This window comes from Elephas maximus, chromosome 16 (assembly GCF_024166365.1).
Source record: "Elephas maximus indicus isolate mEleMax1 chromosome 16, mEleMax1 primary haplotype, whole genome shotgun sequence".
NCBI lineage: Eukaryota > Metazoa > Chordata > Mammalia > Proboscidea > Elephantidae > Elephas > Elephas maximus.
Genome location: NC_064834.1, coordinates 43,293,467 through 43,318,270, shown reverse-complemented (window position 1 = coordinate 43,318,270; position 24,804 = coordinate 43,293,467). Strand labels below are relative to the sequence as shown.

The 24,804-nt window shown below is 36.6% G+C and overlaps 1 protein-coding gene across 1 annotated transcript in view; it reads right to left on the bottom strand.

Moving 5' to 3' along the window:
* Window positions 1-24,804, bottom strand: part of BTAF1 (B-TFIID TATA-box binding protein associated factor 1) — a 105,132-nt gene that overhangs the window by 8,638 nt on the left and 71,690 nt on the right. Inside the window, exons 20-34 of the mRNA XM_049855711.1 lie at window positions 22,935-23,361; window positions 21,467-21,657; window positions 19,791-19,944; window positions 18,826-18,935; window positions 17,235-17,436; window positions 15,801-15,949; window positions 12,118-12,270; window positions 11,784-11,905; window positions 11,530-11,697; window positions 9,659-9,736; window positions 9,409-9,538; window positions 7,446-7,587; window positions 6,747-6,877; window positions 4,447-4,572; window positions 2,909-3,061 (exon numbers count right to left, since the gene is read on the bottom strand). Coding sequence (XP_049711668.1) covers window positions 2,909-3,061; window positions 4,447-4,572; window positions 6,747-6,877; window positions 7,446-7,587; window positions 9,409-9,538; window positions 9,659-9,736; window positions 11,530-11,697; window positions 11,784-11,905; window positions 12,118-12,270; window positions 15,801-15,949; window positions 17,235-17,436; window positions 18,826-18,935; window positions 19,791-19,944; window positions 21,467-21,657; window positions 22,935-23,361 — 2,436 coding nt within the window. The remainder of the gene's footprint in view (window positions 1-2,908; window positions 3,062-4,446; window positions 4,573-6,746; window positions 6,878-7,445; window positions 7,588-9,408; window positions 9,539-9,658; window positions 9,737-11,529; window positions 11,698-11,783; window positions 11,906-12,117; window positions 12,271-15,800; window positions 15,950-17,234; window positions 17,437-18,825; window positions 18,936-19,790; window positions 19,945-21,466; window positions 21,658-22,934; window positions 23,362-24,804) is intronic.

Sequence of the window (24,804 nt, the reverse complement as noted above, 5' to 3'; positions counted from 1 at the left end):
GTACTCTTTCACAGTAATAAGTCATAACCATGTGTATGACTGACTGTATGTTGGGTCCTGTTAGCCCTCCTAGAGAATCAGGAAACCTGGGGTGCCCCTGGGGACTCTCTGATATAGGTATCCTTTACAGTGACCACTCTGTTTCTGGGTGAACACTTACAGTGGCAGAGGTCCTTCTTTATATTCTGAAACAGCTCAAACATACCTCTTTGTTGTCCATCTGGAACAACAAAGAGCAAAGTTTCTCTTTTCCACCTATCAGCCCATAAAATTCAAATTTTTACTAGAGTACCCTAGGCTTTTTTCCCCCTCCTCCTAGATAGTTGAGTAAGGCATATGGTGTAAAAGAGAGCTACTCTCCAAAGGGAATAAAGAAATCTGATCATGTAATTATCCCCAACTCCCCCCACCCACCCCCGCCCCAAATCTGTAATCAGATTACTATCCAAACTAGGTGGTTTGTATTTTTTTTTTTAAAGTCTCACCTAGGGTATCTCTGGAGAGTATGACTGAATTAAGTCCCCACTCTGTTGTACCCAATATAATGAATATGATATCAGTGGGACATTCTGCATGGGTTCTATAGAAAGGGAGTTTTAGAGAATGAGAATTTATTAGAACGTCTGTGTATGCACTCAATTTTCTCAATCCCATCAGTAGCAAGATCACAAACCTTGAAGAAAATCAGTCATTAGGATCATCCAACTATGACTTATTCTCCAAATTCATACGTACCAATTTTCCTAATACAATGTACTTTCAGTGTAGCTATCCTACTGGGTATGTGCACAGATCATCTGACATGAGTATTCCTGTGTGCCAGTAGAACTAACATTCTGGTTTTCCTCATAATCTCTTATAACCTGAGTCTGCTCTGAGAGACTAATGAACTCCAGTTATCCTGACAAATCTAGTTTGGAGCCATGAAAAGCTGATCACTAGATTCTATAAAATAGTTACCTAGGCCACCTTATACGGGTATCTAAGAGGCCAGCAGCCCCCACAGATACCGTTTATATTTTATCTTGCCCTAACTTCAGCGTAAGAAGTCCCTGGGTGGTCCAACGGTTAAATACTTGACTACTAGCCAAAAGGTTGGCTGTTCAAACCCACCCAGAGGCACCTGGAAGACAGGCCTGGCGATCTGTATCCACAAGGTCACAGCCTTGAAAACCCTATGGAGCAGTTCTGCCCTGCACACGTGGAGTCACCACGAGTCATAATCAACCTGACGACAACCAAGAGCAACAACTTCAGCATTACCCCAGATTTTTCAATCACCTCTCACGTGAAATGGCTTCTATATCTTTTGCCATTCTGATCTTCACTTAGTATACCCAGAACTATCAATGATACTAAAAAACTGACCTGACAAAGAATACAGTGAAAACTATGGTGTCCTCATGTGGCCGTTCCACTATTATAAATCCCACTCACGGTCACATAGCTTTATTTATTGGCAATTAATTCATACAGTAGGCTTATAGTGAACTTGCCCTCCAGTCAAACTCAACTTTCCCTCACATGAAATATGTACCTAAATGTTTTCTCTTCAAGGAGCCTTGGTGGTGCAGTGGTTAAAACCACAGGCTGCTAACTGAAAGGTTGGCTGTTCGAACCCACCAGCCGCTCTGTGGGAGAAAGATGCGGCAGACTGCTTCTGTAAAGATTTCAGCCTTGAAAGAAAACGTTATGGAGCAGTTCTACTCTGTCCTATGGAGTTGCTCTGAGTCGGAATTGATGGCAATGGGTTTTTTATGAGTTTCTTTTAAAAATGACTCTGCTTATTTCCATTAAATTTGACCTTGGGTTTCAGTTCATCATTCAAGCCTCCTGAAATTTTTGAATTCTCACTCTGGCAATATTAGACACTTCTTGTTTAACTATTACTTGCTGACAAACAGGTTTCTATATTTCTAGGGGCAAATTTTTAGAAAACAAGTAAAACTTCTCCCCTACTTCAGAGAATAGACAAAGAATTTTATCTCTCAAGACAGAGCCTTCGCTCTGAAAGGCTGAAAGAACTGAGAAAACAGAATAGAAGGCTGCTACTAGAAAAGCCCTCCCTGAGAACAGCCAGAAGCAAGCAGACCTCTTTTAAACTGCAGAGTTCCTAAATACCACCAGACGCTACAGAGTAACAATGAGCACCCTAAAATGAGAGTACAGTTTCAGTACTAACTACTGGAAAAAAGTAATTTGCAAAAAGATAAACTCTAAAAATAAATTAAAGCTTATAGTATAATTAAAAGGTGGGTGAAATTTAATTTTTATTTGAAAATAGATCTAATTAACTGATTCCTTGACTAGGTATACATTATAGCTTTATTTAATGTATTAGCTATGTTAAGAAAATCATTAAAATTTTATATATACACCTATAGCAAAGAAAACGTGGTCAAATAAGAAACTCATTCCGAATATAATCCAATCTAAAGGTAATAGTCATTCTCTAATTTTTTGGTGAAAGTTTATGTTTAGTGATTACTAGGGATGCATAACAGGATATCATATATGTCAGATGTACCATTATATAACATTGTCTATACTGAACTGTGCCAAGTCTAAAATCTTCATTAGTTATTCTCAATGTACTTTAAGCTAGAATGACTACTGAAAGCTTAAGCAATTACTAAAGTTCAGTAAGATATTAATTTTTAAAACTAGTTAGAACTAAATGATTATTACTGCTAATATTTTGGTTCTTGAAATTAGCTTAATTTAACCTTTTGAAATTTTAGAATTTTTTAATTCCATTTTAAAAAGCTATACCGAAAATTTAACAAACCAATTTAAAAAGTAAAATAATTGGTGAAACACACTGGTAATCTTTTGGAAAAGCAAATTTACCTAGTGTTACCTATCAAGAACGTGCAACACACATCTGACACCTAAAAGATACACTTACTTGTTTCAAAGCTGAGAGTTTAGGGGCATGCTGAATATCATGAAGAGAAGAATTCTGAGCTGCCAGTTTTTCAGTAGTGCTCTTGAACTCTGGATGTTGAGGTGTTAAGACTAACGCTGGATGGTTGCACAGTTTACGTAAGTACTGTAATGCCTTTAAAAGGGAAAAAAGTATATACAAGTCCACTTCACATACCACAAATACTCTTATCTCTGTAGCTTTTCCTATGCTATTCCATTTTCCCCCCTCTTATTTGGCAAACTTGTATCCATTAGGAACCAGAACAAATGTCACATGTGTGATGCCTTCACTAACGTCCCTCTGTGCTTCTTGAGCAGTTTGTATATATTTCTATGATGGCATTTATTATTTATATAAATTGTATTGTTTATGTCTGTCTCTCCCACTAGACAATGAGTTTCTTTCTCACGGCAGAAAGCATCATATTCCCCGAAGACCTTATAAATCTGCAAATCTCTCTCTACACAATATTCTACTTCAGTAGGGCTAGGGAGGGAGCTAGGGGATTGTACCAAGGGGTTGTATTTGAGAAGCAGATCCCCACAGGTCTCTTCCTTCTTTTCTCTGATTTAGCCATACTCTTTTTCTCCCTTTTACTTGGTTCATGATTTGGATCTTTTCCTTGGCACAAAGTTTTGTATTACTAAACTCCACTGATAATGCTCAAAAGACTGCTGCCGACCACTACAGCAAAAACAGTGGGAGGATGTAAGTCTTCACAACCACACTTTCCCTTTTATTTTTAAAAATGCCACAGTTTTTAATTTTATTAGTAGTAAGCAGGTTTTGGAAGTTTTCTCTTGTGGACTATTTCAAGAGGGAAGGAAAAAAATGAGTTGATACTTCCTCTTTTTCATTTGCTGTTCCTTCAAGTACATAGGTATGATCCTGTCTCAGGGCTTCTCTATTTTTTGTATCCTCTGCCTGGAATCCCTTCCTCCGATATCCGCATACCTTGGTGCTCTCCTTTAGATCTTTGCTCAGATGTCACCTTCTCAGTGAGGCTTCCACGACACCTTAAAACCACAACCTACCTCCACCTCTATACCACAAAACCTCCTTTCTCTGTTTATTTTCTCTTACATAATATGTATCTTATTATTTTTCACCTCCACAGGGGAAGGAATCTGTTTTGTTCACTGCTTTAATTAGCCCCAGGGCTTGGAAAAATTACTGCTATGTGCTAAGTGCTCCAGTGTTTTTTGAATGAAAAGCAAAAGATTATTCTAAAACTTTTCTTTTTGTGTAATATACAAACACACATTGCATCGTATAAATGTAATTTTAATATACAAGGTCAACTAACAGCCATTCTAAACAACTTGCAAAGCTGTTTACTTTCTGTACTTTTAAGTATTTTTAAGGATGTAGTTGCCGTGAGTCGCAGTCGACTCAACAGCAACTAACAACATACGCAAATTGAAAAAATTTTTAAATAAACTCGTATTTCAGCGTTCCATGTAAACAAATATTATTCTTCAACAATATTTAAAAAGCAGACTATATATAAAGCATACCTGGAACACATGGCCTGTAGCCTTAAGCTTTGGTTTTTCAGTTTCTTCAGAAAGTGCAGCTGAAGAAACTGTTTCCTCGACATCGCACTTGGCGCGAGACTTAGCGAAATCTTCATAGAGCTGAACCTGTGAAATTGTCCCATAAAAGCAGTAAGTGTATTTTCTTTTATAAATAATATCTTATTGTGTTTTAGGTGAACGTTTACACAGCAAATCAGGTTACCATTTAATAATTTTTATGCACATTGTTCCCTGACATTGGTTACAGTTTTCACACGGTGCCAGCATTCTCATTATTTCCATTCTGTTTGTTCTGTTTCTATTGATCTAGCCTCCCTTCCCCTCCTTTTCTTCTCATCTTTGCTTTTGGGTAATGACTGTTTGGTTTCATATAGTTGATTCCTTAAGGATGCACATTACTCATGGGTGATACTGTTTATTTCCTAAAGCAATCTATTATTTGCAGTAGATTTTCAGTTGTTCAAATCACTAGCTAGCAAAGGTCAATAAGAGTAATTTAAATCAGTTCCCATTAACGGGAATAAATTATGATACATATACTTCACTACTGATGTTACAGATTATCAACTGCTTCTTGGTAAATCCCTTTAAAATTACATTTGGAAAACATGTATAATGCATTAAGTTTAGCTGCTAAGATATCAAATAATCCTAGATCCAATTTTCCACTCTGCTCAGGAAGAAAAAATATATTATCAATAAAAGAGAGCCTAAGCCCTTACAAGCAAATGAGAAAATCTTTTTTAACTGAAATTATATGGCCAAGACCCTGTAAGAACTTTCCAAGAGACCTTTATCTTAAAAGAATGTTACACTGCCAGTTTAAATAGCAACTCATGCCAAGTTTGAAGGACTGCTTTGGGGTCTTGGTTTCTGCCTTGTACATGCTAAAATAACGTGAAAGAAGAATATCTAGAGAGCTAAAGAATGGAAATCAGAAAATAAAAAGCTGTAAATGTAAGCAATGCCAAAAATTCACTGCCCTCCCCAGCTCCCTTCATCCAGTCTACTTAAATGTTTTATGCCTGTGTTATGTAACACCATCACCAGTATATCATCAGATTTTTTTAATATAGCACCTTTTCTTTATTGTACTTACTTTAAAAAGTATTAATCTCATTACTTCTAAAACATTCCTTTCAATAAGAATTAATCCAATTTTTACAAAAGAAGGAATAGAGGCCCAGAGAAATGGCAATACAGATCACTGAACTCTCAGCAAGCATCTGGACTAGTACCCTGCCCATAATATTAAAATAGATTGATACTCACTAACTAGAGATAAACCAAACATTCAAACAGAAAATTCTGACTGGTAGGGTATGTCTTACTAAAACAAGGGACAGTTTCCATTTATGTGCTTAGAAAAGTACAACACAAAGAAAGACACATAATGAATTCCTTTGATAATGATCTCTATGCATAAAATCAGAACTGTGCAGAAGCCAAATTTTATTTTGAACATTCAGTCAGTGCAATAATACTTTAGAAGGGGTGAGGTCTCACTGACCTAGGTTTGAAACTCAGCCCTTTATTAGATGTACGACCCTGGGCAAGTTACTTAACTTTTCTGAGCTTCAACTTTTCTTATTTGCAAAATTGGAGATTAACAATACCTTATATTATTATTATGAGGGTGATATGACATTAATAGGCACATATTTGGCCCTCAGAAACCCTGGTGGCGTACTGGTTAAGTGCTACGGCTGCTAACCAAAGGGTCGGCAGTTCGAATCCGCCAGGTGCTCCTTGGAAACTCTGTGGGGCAGTTCTACTCTGTCCCATAGGGTCACTATGAGTCGGAATCGACTCGATGGCGCTGGGTTTTTTTTATTTGGCCCTTAAAACACAGGTTTATTTCCTCATCAATTATACCCTTTCAAATTTTTCAATTAGCTAGATATAAAAAGGAAGGAACTATGATACAGGATTTCATTTTAATGCTATATTCAAACGCACCTATCTAAATCCATTTAGGTCCTCCTTCTAAAGTCTAGGGAAGTAGAAGCTAGATTAGAGTGATAAAGCTAAAGTCTAAGCCCCTTTACATTTGTTGCCAACCAGTATTACACCACTTGGAGCCCTGGTGGTTAAGATCAGCAGTTGGAATCCACCAGCCACTCCTTGGAAACCCCATGGGGCAGTTCTACTCTGTCCTATAGGGTCGCTGAGAGCAGTAGTCAACGGCAACAGGTTTGAGTTGTTTTTATTAGACTACTTATATGAAACATTCTGCTGACAAACATACCACTAACAACCAAAATCACCATATTCCTAACCTGGAGAGGACTGAGAGTACAATAATAGTCTTGAATAATTTTGGGTGGAAGATCCTGCAAAACATCTTCTTTCATTCTTCTCAAAAGAAATGGCAGGACTTGGCGGTGAAGTGCATCCATTGCAAGAACACCTATTAAAAACAAAAGAAAATGGCTTCGAAAAAGTTACAAATAAACTATATGCACCTACACAGGATTTACAGTTATATCTCTTTGTCTTAGTTATCTAGTGCTGCTGTAACTGAAACCCCAGAAGCGGATGGCTTTAACAAAGAGAAGTCTTATTTCCTCACCGTAAAGTAGGCTAAAAGTCCAAATTCAGGGCGTCAGCTCCAAGGGAAGGCTTTCTCTGTCAGCCTTCTCATCAGTCTTCCCCTAGTCTAGGAGCTTCTCTGAGCAGGAGCCCCAGGCCCAAAGGACACACTCTGCTCCCAGCACTGCTTTCTTGGTGGCATGAGGTCCCCCTGTCTCTCTGCTCACTTCTTTTATATCTCGAGAGATTGCCTCAAGACACAATCCAGTCTTACAGATTGAGTCCTGCCTCATTAACACAACTGCCGCCCATCCCCCCTCATTAACTTCATAGAGGCAGGCTTTTACAACCTATAGGAAAATCACCCAATACCAGGAATCATGGCCTAGCCAAATTGATACACATTTTCACGGTGACATAATTCAATCCATGACACTCTTTCATACCTGCTTCTTGTTCTCGACTGGAGCTTCGAGCATCCCTACTTGCTAATATAGGTTTACCATATCGAGCAGCAAACTGGCGTTCAGTACCCAAAAATCCTGGCATGAGGAAATCAAATAATGACCACAGCTCCAAAACATTGTTCTGATTATAAAAAAAGAACATCAGTTATTTTCTTTTGTACTGGGGTTATCTCCTTACACTTAAAAAAACAGAACATTAATGAAAGCCTCTCATGATGATATTGGTTATCACCACATTTTTAGGTATATGCTATAAGTCTACATGTTAATGTCTAAAATTCAGGTCAGTATCCTTGGAAAAAAGTCTATTTGGGGGAAATTCTCAAGTCCCCTCCACCAGAATAAGCCTTGCTCCATAGTGTTTATACCCTACTACTGGCATCTATTGAATTCCTATCTGGTACAGTTAATGAGCTCGGCTGCTAACCAAAAGTCGTTGGAGATTCAAGTCCATCCAGAGGCACCGAAGAAGAAAGGCCTGGCTGTCTCCTTCCAAAAAATGAGATATTGAAAAACCTATGGAGCACAGTTCCGCTCTGACACACACAGGATCACAATGAGTTGGAAATGACCAGATGGAAACTGGTTTTTGGTTACTGACAGCTATGAAGTAGTAAACAGAAGAGCATACAGATGAATAAAGTTTCTGATTATATATATATTTCTGACACTCTAATAGTGAGATTTAAGGAATCTGACCAACATCACCACTTGTTCAAGAAAAGAAAACCTAATAGAGTGTGGTTATAGGTCAAGTCTACCCAGTGTTTACAGACCACGAGGCAAAGGCGCAAGTGCTTTCCAATTCTATGGTTAAAGTTTCATTTAAAAAAAAAAAAAACAAGGCTTTTTCATTTTGGAGGCTTTCCCAACACAGGTCTAAATCATCAAGCACTGCATCCACTCCTCGGCCTCCCCTAGAAGCCCTCCTCAGGCTCTGGCTCACCATGCTGGGCTGCCCTCCCGTACGGACACCCTTCTAATCTCACTCAGGCTCTGTCCCCCTACCCAGGCCGCCATGGCTCCGCAGTGAAGAAACCTCACCTTACAGTAAGTTTTAGAACTAAACTGTTCAGGTAGGGAAAGGGGGAAAAAATAGGGCATTTAAATAAAATATATATATATATATATTTTTTTAAATTTTTTAGTCAAGTGAAAGTAATTTTTTTTTTTTTAATGTACTTTTTCTTACGTTTGTTAAATTTAGAAAGGCTTGTAATTAAGTTTCCCTCATGGCTATTAAAATCCACAGTGTTCGCTTAATGGACAAAACTCTAATATTAAAATAGTTCATCACCAACAATAAATTTAAAAGAAAAATAACCATCAATTCTCAGAGCTGGAAGGAAGCTTAGTGGTAACTTGCTGTGTACCCTCTCACTAACAGAATGATTAAGGGTGTCTTCCCACTGGAGTTGCTATCCAGGCTAGGTGTGAACATTTCCAGCCAAATTCTGGTTCCTTTGGAGCACAAGAGAATTTCTCAAAAGTATTTCAGACACTGACATAAACCATCTCCTTCTGCTTCCTTTTCCAAGATCAACTTCTACCATCGCTTCCCTTCATCTCCTGACATCAGGTATTCACACCTTTACATGTATGATAATTCACCTCTGAACCAGCTTGAGCTTTTCAATACTAGATCAGATTGTGGTTTGATAGTACGGAAGGGGAATGGCCAGTGCAGAACAGAGTCTGAGTAATCTCTCCCATACTTCGGGCACAAAAATTTATTTACTTAGCCTAAAAGCATACTTTAAGTATGACTTTTAGGACCTGGTTTGGTTCAGATACTGCTACACACCAAATGAACCATTATAAAAAAGAAAAGATAATTACTAGAAAATTATTATCCCACCTATAAGCTAAGAAGAACTGTCAAATACCAAATACTCTCCCCACACAGCAAATATAGAACGCAGGAAAAACAATAAATAATTACTTGGATTGGTGTTCCAGAGAGAATAATCCTGTAATTAGCTGTCAGCTGTTTTACTGCTTTTGACAATTTTGTTTTCCCATTTTTGATGACATGGCCCTCATCAAGAATGCAGTAGTTAAATTTAATATTTCTAAAGGAGAATAAAGAGAAAATTTCAGCATCTTTTACTGTGTATCAGGAAAGATATAAAAATATTAAGCATCTTTAAATTTGATACTATGTCTTTCTAAAGAAAAATTTTAATTCTTACCTAAAGAAATCTATGTCATTCCTCACAACATCATATGAAGCCACAATCAGATTGTGCCTTTTTACTTGATGCTGTAACCTTTATTTAAAAATAAGTAAAATGAAAAAGTGGAAACACACACAGTTTGTAACACAGACAATTTCAAAGGGAAGCTACAGCTACCCATCATATAAGGTGCTTTCAATTTGCCCGCTAAGCCCAACATTCCCTTCTGCTTACTCTATTAACTACGGCCCTGCTACCTGAAGGCGATTCTTTTTGATGACTTGGCCCTGTTGCCCTAGTTCAGTCTGAATAGAAAACAGATGGGCACTTGACTCAAAATGTGGTATCTTTATTTGCCAACATCTCTTCCTTGAGGGCACTATTCCCTCACCACTCCATTATATCCTGCAGGGGCGGGGGGGGGGTCTTATCGATCACATGCTTCCATAATCACCAAAGAGATGAGGCATTTCAACCAGGTTGAGCCATTTACAATATTTTATCCCCCGACCACAAAGGCTGGTTTCGGTGCATGACCATCTCTTGTACTGATACTAGATACCCTAGTATTGACACATAATAGGGGAGAGGAGATCTTCTGTCAATTAAAGTTGCTAAGAAAGAAGGAAGCGGGCCTAGGACTACCGTGATTATCTCTAAAGTTCAGCAAAGTCACATAGAACAAGTTATGCAGAGGAGAGCAAGTAAGAGTAGCTATGTGTGAAGCAAGAATCCATCCATGAAATTACCAATTAAATGAGTTAATATATTTCCTGTTTGCCTAAGTTTGAGTTGAGTTTCTATCACTCACTACAGCTAACTGCTTAAGAATGCAAGCTTTTGAGCTGCCTGGGTTCAAATCCACACTCTGCCCACTTAAATAGCAGAGTGATTTTTGACCAAAGCCCCATGTCTTAGACTCTCATCTGTAAAATGGGAACAATAATAGTACTTGCACCTCATAAGGTTATCGTGAGAATATACAGCACACAATTTTACGTAAATTTAAAAGTACTTGCAGTAGTGCCTGGGCAGTAAGTGCTCGATATATGTTAAATCATTTGCCACTGAGCTGATCCCAACTCATGGCGATCCCATGTATGTCAGAGCAGAACTGTGTTCCATAGGGTTTTCAATGGCTGATTTTTTGGAAGTAGATAGCCAGGTCTTTCTTCCAAGGTGACTCTAGGTGGACTCAAGCTGCCAAACTTTCAGTTAGCAGCCAAGTGTGTTCACCATTTGCACTACCGAGGGACTCCCAAGAGATGTTAGCTAGTATTAATACAGAAAGGCAGCAAATCCATGGACTAGTCAGCAACCTATGACTATCTAAGCTTTAAAAGATAAAATGAAATCAATGAGCTTCAACTTTTAAAATTTTGTATTTGGGAACATAAGAAATGTACCAGTTCATAGGGAGGGAGCAAAGCTTGTTATGCTACAGGGGCAGCCAGACTCGCCACTGTGGACCAAAAGCAGCTGACTTTAGGAGAGAAGAAAGAAAACGGAAAGAGCAAGGGGCAGGGCAAAGGGAAACTCTTAGGGAAGTGGGTAGAGAATGAGAATAGAAGCACTGAGAGAAGCAGAGATGATCGCATGGCTCCCAAAAAGGAGATTCAGAATGTCTCTGTTTCCTGATGGTTTTCCATCTCTAATACTTAGGAAGCCCAACTGATTGTATAATGGCTACAGCCCTTAAATTCTGATGAGCCTCACTGCTTATAACTTTACAATGTATACCCACCTTTCTTAAATAATTTTAGTAAGTTTCTATGTCTTTTAACTCAAAAAAGCTACCTAGAACCTCCATTTCATTTTTTATAAATTTTATTTTATCAAACTACTTAAAACGAGATTAAAAAAGTTTTTGGTTGTATGGCTCTTACCTTATTCTTTCAGTGGGAGGTCCCGTATAGTGCAATGGATTTAGATATTCTCTGGAGCAAAATTTACCTACTTCATCCACCCAATGACCTGTTAATGTTGGTGGGCAAACTACCAAGGAAGGAAGTGGCATACATTCTGCCAATTTTGATCTTGCATATTCCTGGGCCCTTTGCAAGAGCAAAATACAATAAATTACCAGCTTGTTAACATTTTTCAGAATCTGAAAGCCTTATTTTTAAACATTTTAAACTACCTGTGACAATGATCTCCTGCTAAGATGCAAATGGACTGTAAAGTTTTCCCTAAACCCATGTCATCACACAGAATTCCATGAAGTTTGTACTTATTAAGAAATGCTAACCAGTTCACACCATCCTGTAAAGTTGGGGAGAGAAAAATTATAAATGTGAACAGATCATAAAATATTTTTTTCTCATAAAAAACGTGCACAGACCAAAAATATGTACTTTTACAGGCAAAGAGATAAAAATGGGAGTAAGACATTAAACACAAGATTTTACTAACTGAATTTGAAAGCACTTCAAGGTAAACTTGAAAAGTTACTAATCATAAGTATAAAACTTTACCTGCTGATATTTTCTGAGTTCAGCATTGATTGGTACTGGAATTTTATAATTTTCTAATTTTTTCCCATCTAACAATTGCTCCAAAAAGTGACGTTCCTTGGCTTTCAATTGGATTAATTCTTCTGACATGTTTGGAGGGTCTGGAATGCCTGCCTAAAATGATTTTTTTAAAATGTATTAAAACTATTTACTGACAATTTTCTCAGCCTGAGATATACCAAATCATTTCAAGTCTTATCAAAATATAAATGCAGAGAAAGAAGTAACTCAGAAATAGTATAAAGACCTGAATACAAACAAGCAGAACTTAAAAGAATCTGACAGGTGTCAAAGGCACTATAAAGAGACTACTAAGTAAAAACATTTACGGTATTTTAAAGAACCCCGCTACAATTTAATTTTTCCACACAATGCATTATTTGACAAAGAGGTGAATAAAGCTGTATAGTTTATTTCAAACTAAATGCTGTTACTGGAGCTTCTCAGTTTAAGTTTTATGATGTCCAATGTAATCTGCAGACCCCTGGAGGTCCCCCAAGACCTTTTCAAAGGGTCCTTGAGGTCAAAACTATTTCCTAATAAAAAACTAAGAAATCATTTGCTTTTTTCACTGTGTTGACATTTACAATGATGGTGCAAAAGTAATGGTGGGCAAAACTGCTGATGCCTCGGCAAGAGTCAAATGACATCAAAATGTACTAGTAGTTACCGTATTCCTCATAGACATGCACTAGCATTAAAAAAAAGAAAAAAAAAAGCCGGTTTTACCTATGAATATTCTTGATGAAGCAGTAAAAATGATTAATTTCACAAACCTAAGTACACATCTTTTTAACGCTGTGTGATAAAGCACTTCTGCTGCATGTCTAAGTACAATGTCATGAAGAAAAGCACTTGTGAGACTGTTTAAATTGTCAGCTGAACTAGCCATTTTTTATGAAACAAAATTTTACTTGAAAGAACTAATTATGGTTATTCCAACTTAGGTAACTGGCTGACATCTTCTCAAAAATGAACAAAGTGAAACCTGTCACTTAAGGAAAACAACTGACATAACTTACTACCAATGATAAAATTCAAGCTTTCAAGATTTAAAAAAAAAAAAATTTAAGCTTGACAGTTTCCTAATACTTAAAAAGAATTTTCAGCTGGGGATATTAATGAATATGATTTATATTGTGTAACAAAATGTGTCAACCTTTGAAAAATCTACAGAACTTAGTGAACTAGTATTTTCCAAATGGCCAAGGCATATGTTACAAAACACCTATGTTACAAAACCCATTCAAAAGTGCAAGATAAACCAGTGAATAATAATGTAACAGAGTAAGTGAAGTTCACTGGTAGGATTTTAGATTCTACATTGCAAAAAGAATTTGACAGACTTCCTCTTTTCTAGTTTTGGTGTGCTATCACATGAATATCCACACTTATTTAAAAAGGCTGTTATAAGAATCCTTTTTTCAACTACGTATCACTGTGAGGCTGGACTGTAAAATGATGTATTACAACAGACTTACCCTTTTGCACTTTAAAGTCTTTGTCTACTAATTCTGTTATCTGTGTCATTTCAGAGCCTTTTTCTACTGACTGATTTTTCTCCTGGTCATTGGACATATTTTCTTGTCTGGTCATTTTCTGGCTGGATGCCAAACATAATAAATTTTACATTGTTGGGTGCTAGAATTTTTTGTATTCCTTTAAATATCTGGGGACTTTTCTCCTGGGGTGCTCATTTTTTCTTTTTTCTGGAGTCAGATTGACCCTTCCAAGGTTTGCTTATAAAGTTTTGTTAAGGCGGGTTCAGATTAGCCTCTAGTCAAGGGCTAATGTGAACAACAGGACTGCGGCAATCAAGGGGCCCCGGTGGTGCAGTGGTTAAGTGCCTGGCTGCTAACCAAGAGGTTGGCAGTTGGAACCCACCAGCTGCTCTGAAGGAGAATGATGTGGCAGTCTGCTTCTGTAAAGATTACAGCCTTGAAAACCCCATGGCAGTTCTACTCTGTCCTACAGAGTCGGTGAGTCGGAACTGACTCAACAGCAACAGGGTTGGTTTGGTTTCGGTAAAGTTCAAAATCTCTTTTCTTTACCAATTTATTATCAAGTACTGTCATCCTCCCTTAAAAAATAGGCTCCTGAACGCCTATTGTTGCCACTGTAGTTTAGACCCTTTATCACCTCACAGTGTCACTGGGCTGTTTTGGGGTCCTTCCAGTTCTAATGCATGTTCAAACAGTTAACACACTAAAATTTAAATATTTAAAAAAAAAAAGAAAAACTTTATAACCATTACCAAATCAAGAAAAATAAACCTGCTGTCACCCCCAGAAGACCCCGTAATGTTTCTTCCCAATCACAAACCACTCTCCTCTCGCGAAGAGGTAATTACTTCTTTGTTTCTTTATGTCTTTATCACCTAGATATGCATCCTGGTTACTTCTGCCTAGTTTTGAACTTAATAAAAATTGAACTCTATATTAAAGATTCATTGATATTGTTTTATGTGTCCATAGTTCGTTCATCTTTATTGCACAATCCACAATTTATGTATCTATTCTACTGATGAACATCTGACTGGTTCTCAGTTTTAGACTATTAGAAATAAAGCTACAGTAACTATTCCTGAATATGTATCCTAGCATACCTGTATGAATTTCTCTAGGGTATACACTTAGAAGTGGATTTGCTAGGTCATGAGGATGGGTATCTTCAACTTTACTAGATAAAATCAAGCTGTTTTTCCAAAGAAACTATTCAATTTATACTCATACTTTGCTGGTAGGAATGTAACAGCACAGCTACCTTGGAAAAGCAGTTTGACAGTTTCTTAAAAAGTTAAACATAAATGTTACTCAATGACCCAGCAATCCCACTCCTAAATATCTACCCAAATGAAAGAAAAACATGTATCCACACAAAGACTTCTAAGTGCATGTTCATTATAGCATTATTCACAACAGCCAGAAGATGGTAACAATCCAAATGTCCATTGATTGGTGAATGGAGAAACAAAATGTGGTACCTTCATACAACAGAATACTATTCAGCAGTTAAAAAAAAAAAAAAAGTACTGACATATGCTACAAAATGGAAATATCTACTTATTTCCTCAATTACATAAATCCCATCAAAATATTATAAGCAGCTTAGTGGCAGGATCCTGGCTCTTCTTTACTTCAAGCCACTTATTTCCTACATTGGCCTCATATATTATTTCTGCCCCATGAATATACTCGAAATGCTCCAACTTCAGCCTCTGGTCTTAATATTCCACTGCCACACAGACTTCACTTGCTTTTTACAGTTTCCATTACCACCTTTACTCTAAAATTTACCTTTCATATAACCTTCAGCCCAGAACCTTTACCTAGATATTATCAGGGAACCTTAAAAAAAATTCTAATATTTATTCTATTTTTAGAAGAGCATCAATGAATTATTCTTTTAGGAACCATAGTGTCTGATTTCTTTTTTTTATTTAAATAAAAAGCTGTCACAAAGGGTTATATTAAAAAAAGTACATATATAGCTAAAAAAGTGTAAGAATCTCAATGCTTATAATGTAAACATTTTCAAAATAATGCTTTTTTTTTTAACTCAACATGTTTTTTCAAAAGGATTACAATTATTACAAATGAACTTACAGAAAACATGAAGTTCATCAACGAGGTGCCGTCACTTACCTCAAGCGGCATGAGTCTAATTAGTGTTGCAAAGCATTGTGTAGCCATGAATCTTACACTGTCTGTCTGATCACTCATTCTTCCCAATACAGGCACAACTAAAAGGACAATATATGGAACAATACCAACATCCAGTTGTTCCATTACACCTGAGACAGTGATTAAGGAAATTTCCAAATGGTTGTGATACAGACGTCTTCTCAAATGAATTGATACACCAGGATTGTAACTTCCAAAACAGGTTCCTCATTTTCTTGTCTGTATTATGAGGGAGCAGATTGACTGTTCCTCCAGGTCTACATGATTCGATTATAAGAGCATTTATCTATACATTGTTACTCCTTTGTAAACATTATATAACTTTTTCATAATTAAGAATGTAATGTTTTTCATCTGGGGAAGGATGGAGGAAGCCTTACCAATAAGACTTTTTTCACAGAGAAATTCCAATGCCAAAATAAAGTGAGTCATATTGTAAGCAAGGAAACACTCAGTGTCACTCAAAAACTAATTTCAAATTTCCCACCAGGACCTGACAATCACAAAGTGGACATTGTGGGCCAAGTCCTCCTGAAATCTTCTCCATTTTGAACCACAAAGTTTCTGCTGCTTTTATCTTTATCCACCTTTTGTGTTCTTAGAAACTGTCTTTCAAAATACTTGGAGTTAAAGAATATCAGTGCCTGCCATACCCTTGGAAAAGGGGGTACCTGTATATTTCTAATTATCTGGTACTTTTGGTCATTTTCCCACAAGACAATGAACAAACTTTGGAAACATAATATATTTATAATATAGATACCACCTACATAGTACCTAATTAATGTTAATAAAACACTGATTATAAACTAATAGTGAGGCATTGGTGGTTCTGTGGTAGAATTCTCACCTTCCAAGTGGGAGACCGAGGCTTGATTCCTAGCTAATGTACCTTATGCACAGCCACATTGTTAGTGGAGGCTTGCATGCTGCTATGATGCTGAACAGGTTTCAGTAGGGCTTCCAGACTAAGATGAAGTAGGAAGAAAGGCCTGGCTATCTACTTGCAAAAATCAGCCCATGAAAACCCTATGGATCACAATGATCCAATCTGTAACTCATCATAGGGATGGTGCAGGACCAGGCAGTGTTTCTTTTCGCTGAGTATAGGTTGTCGTAAGTTGGGAGCTGACTTGATGACAGTTAACAATAACAGTTCGGTTTATAATATACAATTCATAAAAAACATAAAATTATTTTTGTCCATTAAAAAGATCTCGAATAGTAATTGTATAAAACTTTTCATAATAAAATTTTATAAAAATTAAAAGATTTTTTTTGGGGGGGGGAACAAGGCAGGTTATCTGTATGCTTGCATAACTAAAATCTATTTTAACCATTCTTAAGTAAAATTAATATACTTTCCCAATAGTTTGTCAGAATAAAGGAGGATACAGGCAAGTGCTTCTATTGCACCCTCTTGTTTGATATTGTCATCAATTGCTCCCAGCCAAGGAAGAACTTTCTCCAAAAAGATATTCATTGTTTCCATGGTAGCTATTTTGCTCATGACGCCCACACAACGAGCAGCCATGTGCCTCACTGCAGTGCTGGGATACTGAAGGCACATATAAAGATGAGGCAAATGCTGTACCAACTAAAAACAAAAAGTGGAAAGCAATTAGAATACTCATTAGGCAATCTACTGTTTAAAATGAAACTATAATAGCTCATAATCAGAGAGGTTCTCAATATTCTAAGTGACTCTGAATCCTTGAGTATCTCCAATTACCTCGAACAATTACTGTCAAAATATCCTTAATAGAAAATTAACCTAAATCCAAACTAAGGTACCATAACTCTTTTAAAAAGAAAAGATAGGAAACTATAGAACTTCTCCCCTGTTTAACAGCCTCGCTTGGAACACTCAGTTCTTTCCAAAATTAACAGGGAACGCACCACAAGGCATTTGTAAGATGTTCCTACTGAGGCTGGAAAAATGGTACCACACAATACCAGTCCCCTCCAAATTTGGTACCATTGGCTTAGGCTTCGGTACACACTTTTTATTAAGCGGGTTGAGTGTTCCTGGTTTTGTTCTAGGTACCATACTTTGGTAGATATTTTAATTTCCTGGCCTACCAAAGGTGTTATACCATGACATATCCCATTATTAAACATCTATTGCATGGAACACGAGGATAACTGTTGGTGAGAGCCAGGTATGTGCTTAACAGTCAGGCTAGCCTTACAGTTCAGCTGAATGCTTGTTGCTGACCATGGAGGGTAACAGGATACGGATGGATTTTGCACCTTTTTCACTAGTGATAAATCAGCAAAATTTTAACAAGTAAGGGGACATGCTTTATTTACCACATAAACAGAGTAACTTAATTCCTCTCTATTTTCTTCTAGATTCTCCTTTTATGTTAGATACAAATAGAGATTTGGAGCTAGGAACCTTTACAATGCCATAAATTGCTGAAAGCTTCCAGCTGTATGGAAATACTACTACCACTCTCTGGAAAAATCAGATCATTAATTCTATAATCTATTTCCCCCACTCACTCTGTCCTAACTCTTTTGTAAGAAATATTCTGAGTCAAAAACCACAAACTAGTGTTCTGTTCTCTGCCACTGACTCATCTTGGGCAGGTGACTTTCCTCTACCTTATACTTATCTTGAAAAGAGGTTTATTACCTGTGCTCTCCCTTTCTTGGTGCTGTATTGTTAATATGGTCAGGATGATAAAAACAAAGAGTGCAAATTCTTCCCTGTTCACCCCTGGCTCCTGCGTCATCAGAGCCTTGTTCCTACTGCCCCATATTCTGAGATCCCAGAGTGGGTTGTCTATCATTCATGCGACCAGCTCTGCCTCAAAGCCCACAAAGAGCTGTGCTGTAAAGGAGGGATCTAGTTACCCCATGTAAGGGAACAATGCCATTACTAGGGACGACAGCAAAGTTGCATTTGTCAAGTCTTAGGGTTTTTAATACGAACACCTGTCTTGTCGGAAGAACTGCTACACTTGTGTGAGTTAGTTACCAAGGGATGAAGCTCGGAATCCATTGAAGTTGCTGCTGTTTCGAAAACCTGCAGAGAATTCACCAGTTCTTGGGCAGGGCCATCTCCCTTTTCCAGGAGGGACTTTCCATCTATGAAAATACATTGTTTTAAGTCCATATCCCCTTGCAAATAACGTTTCAAGGTCTAGAGCCTACAAAAATTTTCAGCACCTTTCCACCTAGTGTGAGAGAAGTCTATTTTGCTTTTTAATGTAAAATTAAGTGCCATGCCATTAATTTAAGTGCTGGGGTAGTTTAACAATCCATTTCAAATACTACTAAGTATGTAATAGAAAAAATAAAAAACAAAAAGGATATAGAATGACATGAAAATAAATCAAAATAAATGTTTTTACCAACCTTCCATCTTAAAACTTACCAGTCTCGTCTGGGATAAATAAGTATAGGCTTTTTTTTTTTTTTTTAACTTTGCTTTAGGTGAAAGTTTACAGAGCATATTAGTTTCTCATTAAACAATACACATACTGTTTTGTGACACTGATTGCCAACCATGCAACGTGTCAATTCTCTGCCCTTCTCGACCTTGGGTTCCCCATTTCCATACGTCCAGCTTTCCCGCCTTCTCGTCCTTGCCCCTGGGCTGGTATACACATTTAGTCTCATATAAGTGGTTGAACTACGTGGGTTACTGTTTGTTTTATATGCCTGTCTAATTTTTGGCTGAAGGGTGAACTTCAGGAGTGATTTCAGTACTGAGTTAAAAGGGTGTCCAGGGGCCATACTCTTGGGGTTTCTCCAGTCTCTGTCAGACCAGTAAGTCTGGTCTTTTTTTTGTGAGTTTGAATTTTGTTCTATATTTTTCCCAGCTCTGTCCAGGACTCTCTACTGTGATCCCTGTGGGTATAGGCATTTTTATTTTATATATACTTAGTTTACATAAACTTAAAAAAAAAAAAAAAAAGACTCAGAAAAATATGTACATACCAAAATTATTTATGTCAATTGTATTCCTCAATGGGCCAACCATAGCCTCCCAGAGATGTGGCAACTTCACTGCCATTTCATTACCAAAATGCTTCACTATAGTTGTCAGGGCAAATTCAGCTCCTCTCCGTTGTACTAGATAAGGCTTCTGAGCCTAGAATTAAATTAAATGTTAGTTAAAGGCAGTATTTCAGAAAAAAACATAATGTATTTGAAATTTTATCAAGAGAATTAAAAATTCACCATCTAAGAATTCATACTATTACGATTATCCATTTTAGCAATTATTAGATATATTTATCACGACTATAAACATTTCTCAATAATTAAATTTAAACAGGCATAAAACTCCCGTCTAGGTATTTTTGGCCAAAGTAAAAGACCTTTTTAGGTTCTGGGGCAAGAAATAGAAAGATATGTGCTTACTGACAGAGAGAGATCTAAGTGACAAGTTTTTTTCTTCTCTCTATCCCAAAGACACCAGCTAGAGAGAAGGTAGGGAGATAAAATGGTGTCTTATTTCTCTTCACTTAAGGGATAGAATAAGAGCATCTGCTCAAGATAGCCCCAGTCAATAATTTCTTATTCAGCAGTAATCACAATCCATAAAACTATCCCAAAAGGAAGAGATACATATATATTTTTTAAATACTTCTTAAGTGGGAGAAAAAGTATGCAAACCATAGATGTATAAATATCAAAATCACAGTAAAATTTTGATTAAAATTATTATGTGGAGTTATAGTCAGTGGAAAAGCCTTTATTGACAGAATGTTTTAAAAGAAATACAAATAATAAAGATTTTGATTAAAAAAGAAACTTAATAGGCCTACATTTTATTAAAATGTATTAAACACAGGTCTTTTAGCATTACCTGCTTACTGCTAAATTCAGGTAAGTTCCTATGCCTTTCAACCAAGACAGCTAACTAGAGCTTTCATTTCACTCTTAATAATAAGATTTTAAGATTTTCAAAACCAAACACTTTTTAGATCACTGATTAGTATTCATCTTTAAAGAAGACTGTACTATCACACAAGAACAAGTATACCAATCAATGGAAAAGAACAGAAAGCTAGACTAGACCCTCACATACGTGAAGCACGATATACAACAGAGGTGCTATGAAAAATCGAGAGGTGGGGGAAAGAATTGAATATGTGATAATCGGCTAACTGGCTGTTGATGTAGAAAAGTAAGTTTAAATCCCTAATACCACAAATTTAATAAATTTCAGGTTGCTTAAAAGTCAGGTGGGTAACAATTATTCAACATTTGTAAACTTATCCTCTGATTATCAAGAGGAACTCCTGACACTGACAGGACTGGGAAACGTTAGCCTTCATTGTTATTTAACACCCTCTCTGCTAACTTTTTTTTTTTTTTTTTTGTCTGCTAACTTACATACCCACTATCAACAGAGTTTCTTGTCTAGGAAGATAAAAATGTTAAGCTGGTAAAAATTACGAAAGGCATGGGTAATCTGAAGAAGTTCAGTTTTTCTGGATTATGTTGCTGGAGTGCTCTAAAAGGTTATTAATCCCAGTCCTACCACTTAAAAATGTAAATATACAATTCTAGAATCTGGCATAACAACTTCAGCTCTCAATCTTTGGGACAGATATTTGTTTAAAAACCAGAGTATTTAAAAGAAAAAAAAAAAAGAGAGTATTTACCTCATCAAGTTCAACAAGGATATTTCCACTACTTCCTGCAGGAAGATCTGCTATTTGAGCTTTGACTGCTTTGGGGGTAGGACCTCGCCTACTTGTGATAGCAAAAGCAGCTTTCTGATGCCTATAGAGTGTAATTATACCTCTGTGCTTGGTGACAGTATGGTGCATTCCATCTTTTTCTGAGCTGGAGCCTAATAAGAAAAAAGCTAAATAACTTTCTTTGTATCATAATATAGGTGACCAAATGCTTCCCACTCCAAAAGAGACAACATATTTTAAGACTGTCATTTAATCCTCAATTTTTATAGCACAATGACATTTTCTTTAGATAATGAAATGGTAACAGAACAGTCTATGATGCTTAAGTTAAATGTTTTGATAACTGTACAGAATCATACCCAATATAATCAAAGTTGTAGAATCACGTTATCAAGGAGAAACATCACATGTAAGAATAACTGTGCCTGTTATATTTCATTTAAAGTATATTCATTTTAAAAAAATGAATGGTTTTGCCTAGGCATAACAAGAAACAGTAAGAAGTATTTCATCGGAAAAAATTCACCCACTGGAAAATATTTGCCTCACACAGCATTGACCAAAAACCAAAACCACTGCCGTCAAGTCGATTCTGACTCATAGCGACCCTATAGAACTGCCCCAGAGAGTTTCCAAGGAGCGTCTGGAGGATTCGAACTGCCAATGTCTTGGTCAGCAGCCGTAGCACTTGACCACTATGCCACCAGGGTTTCCCACACAGCATTAGAAGGGAAAAATTACCTATTACATTTTTATGATGTTAACATTCAAAATGTCTTTTTCTTCCAGATTTTTCACATTTTTCTCAAGATATATATTGTGCCAAAGTTGTAAATCCATTACATGTTTTCAATAATTTGCTTTTCCACAGTCTTATTACAAAATGAATCATACAGGATTGAGAATATAGAAAAACACTGGTTCTTAGACCAGGCTACACACAGAAGTTCTTGTTTTCCATATAAATTCTCCAGATGAAAATGGAGAAGCTGGTTAAGTATTATTTGCTAAAGGTAATGGAGTTCACTTACCTCATAATGCATGCACTGAATTTTGTAAAGCAGAGGTTTTATAGGAAGAGCTTTTCATTAATAACATTTGATACAATAAAGTTTTCTAGTCCTAGTTAACGTAAATCCTTTAACGATGGTTTTGAAGGAGAAGGTGAGGATGAACACCTGTCTCACAGATTTCAGTCATCTTAGAAATCAGGTCTCTGATAGTTTAAGGGGGTGTGATTTGATCAGCAGTGTGTTCAAATTCATGGAACAAGAAGTTTTGTTATGCCCAAACTTTTTTTCCCCCCCTCAGAATGGGAAACAGCTCTAACATGAACTGGATCTGTGCTTAAACTATCCCTATAAATAAAGGAAAACAAATTTAAATGGTTAATTCTTTCTCCACCCCAAATGAAGGTTTAGATACGTACCTTTAGAATTCTCCTGGCCACTTTGTGTTGGTACTGGACATGTGACACAAGGTGTTAGATATGGGTCCACACAAAGTGAACTACAGAGGTTTTTAATAATCTTTGAATTGGGACAGGGTGTCCTTGTTGTACACTGCTGAAGTAGTTTAGCTATGCACTGAGCTGCATAGTTTTGCACTAATGTATTTTCTTCTTTTTTAATCGTTTCCATTAATGGTTTTATGACAGGATTTAATTTATCCGGAAGTTGCTGCAAGCTCACAACTGCACATGCTGCAAAAGTATGCACTCTCAGCTGCAACAACTGCCACTCCTGGTTGGTCTCTGTAACAGTCATTTGGACCTGCTGTCGTTTACTATCTAACTGCTGTAACACTTGAGGATTTAAGTCAAAAGATGATGTGACTTCATTAAAAACTGTAGTGACCTATTAAAAAAAGGAAATTAAAAATCATTAATTACATCAACTCCAAGTAGACTGTAAATTTCTAAAGAACAGACAGGAAGCTTTTCTGTTTTGATTGCAAGATCCACAATATCTAGTATGGTTATAACATTCAGTTAGGTTATACCAATGTCTCAAACCTCTTAACTAAACTTTTCTTAATCTCATTTAATTTAGCATTAACATGATACTCTTCAAGAAAGAAATTCTCTTGAGAAGAACAAAATTATCTATCTGTTCAATGTATCTAATGAGTTTGAAAATCACACTCAATGCCCACATAGCACTTTGGTGAACTGAGAATGCTATAAGCAAATATAAACTGTTAATTATGGAATATCAAAATTTACAAACTTCCTTTGAGAAAAAGATTCTCCCCAACTCAAAAACTTCTGGGTAGCTAAACCCCCAAAAAAACCCAGTGCCTAGCTGCTGGTTAAGTGTTGCTAACTGTATTATTTCATTCTCTCTTTGACCTCCCTTCTGGTGGAAATGAAAAAGCAAAGGTGGGGGGAGGGAGGATACAACAGTCATTAACTCTTTAGTCACCAAGAGCAGCCTAAGGTTTCAAGACTATTGCATCAGATCATTTTACAAGCTCCATTAAAAGGCAGTTCAATCCATCTTTTTAAGTAGCTTTGCTGTTGTTGTTAGGTGCCATCGAGTTGGTTCCGGACTCATAGTGACCCTATGCACAACAGAATGGTATTATTCATATACAAATTATCCATTTAAAATGGACAAATCAATGGTTATTTTGCCCAGAGTTGTATAGCTATCACAAAAAGAAAACCCATACCCATTAGCAATCACCCATCATTTCCTCAACCCCCACCCCCACCCAGCCCTAAGCTACATTTATGTACTTCCAGTCTTCATAGATTTAACTAATCTAGACATTTCACATGAATGGAATCATTCAGTATGTGATCTTTTATGACTAGCTTCCTTCATTTAGCGTAATGCTTTCAAAGCTCATCCATATTGTAGCAAGTATTAGTACTTCATTCCTTTCTACTTCTGAATAATACTCCACTGTATGAATATATCACATTTTATTTATGCATCAGTTGATGGATATGACGTTTAGGTTGTTTCCATTGGTTAGCTATTATGAATAATGCTGCTATGACATCTGTGTACAAGTTTTTACTTATCTGTTTTTTAAATTACCATTTAAAGACTGTGTAATGACCTACATAACAAAATAGTCTTGTTTGATAGGTAACTATAAACATAAAGAGGCTCCATAAATAGATCCTGTCTGATTAATACTGGTCAGAAAAGCCTGTAATAATGGAGTAGTACAGTTTTTTTTTAACAGACCGCCTAATTTTTAAGACTTAGAAATTATCAATTCTATTATTAACAACACTGATCAAAAACAAAATAGGCTCAAAAATAAGATCTTCTCTGATCATTATA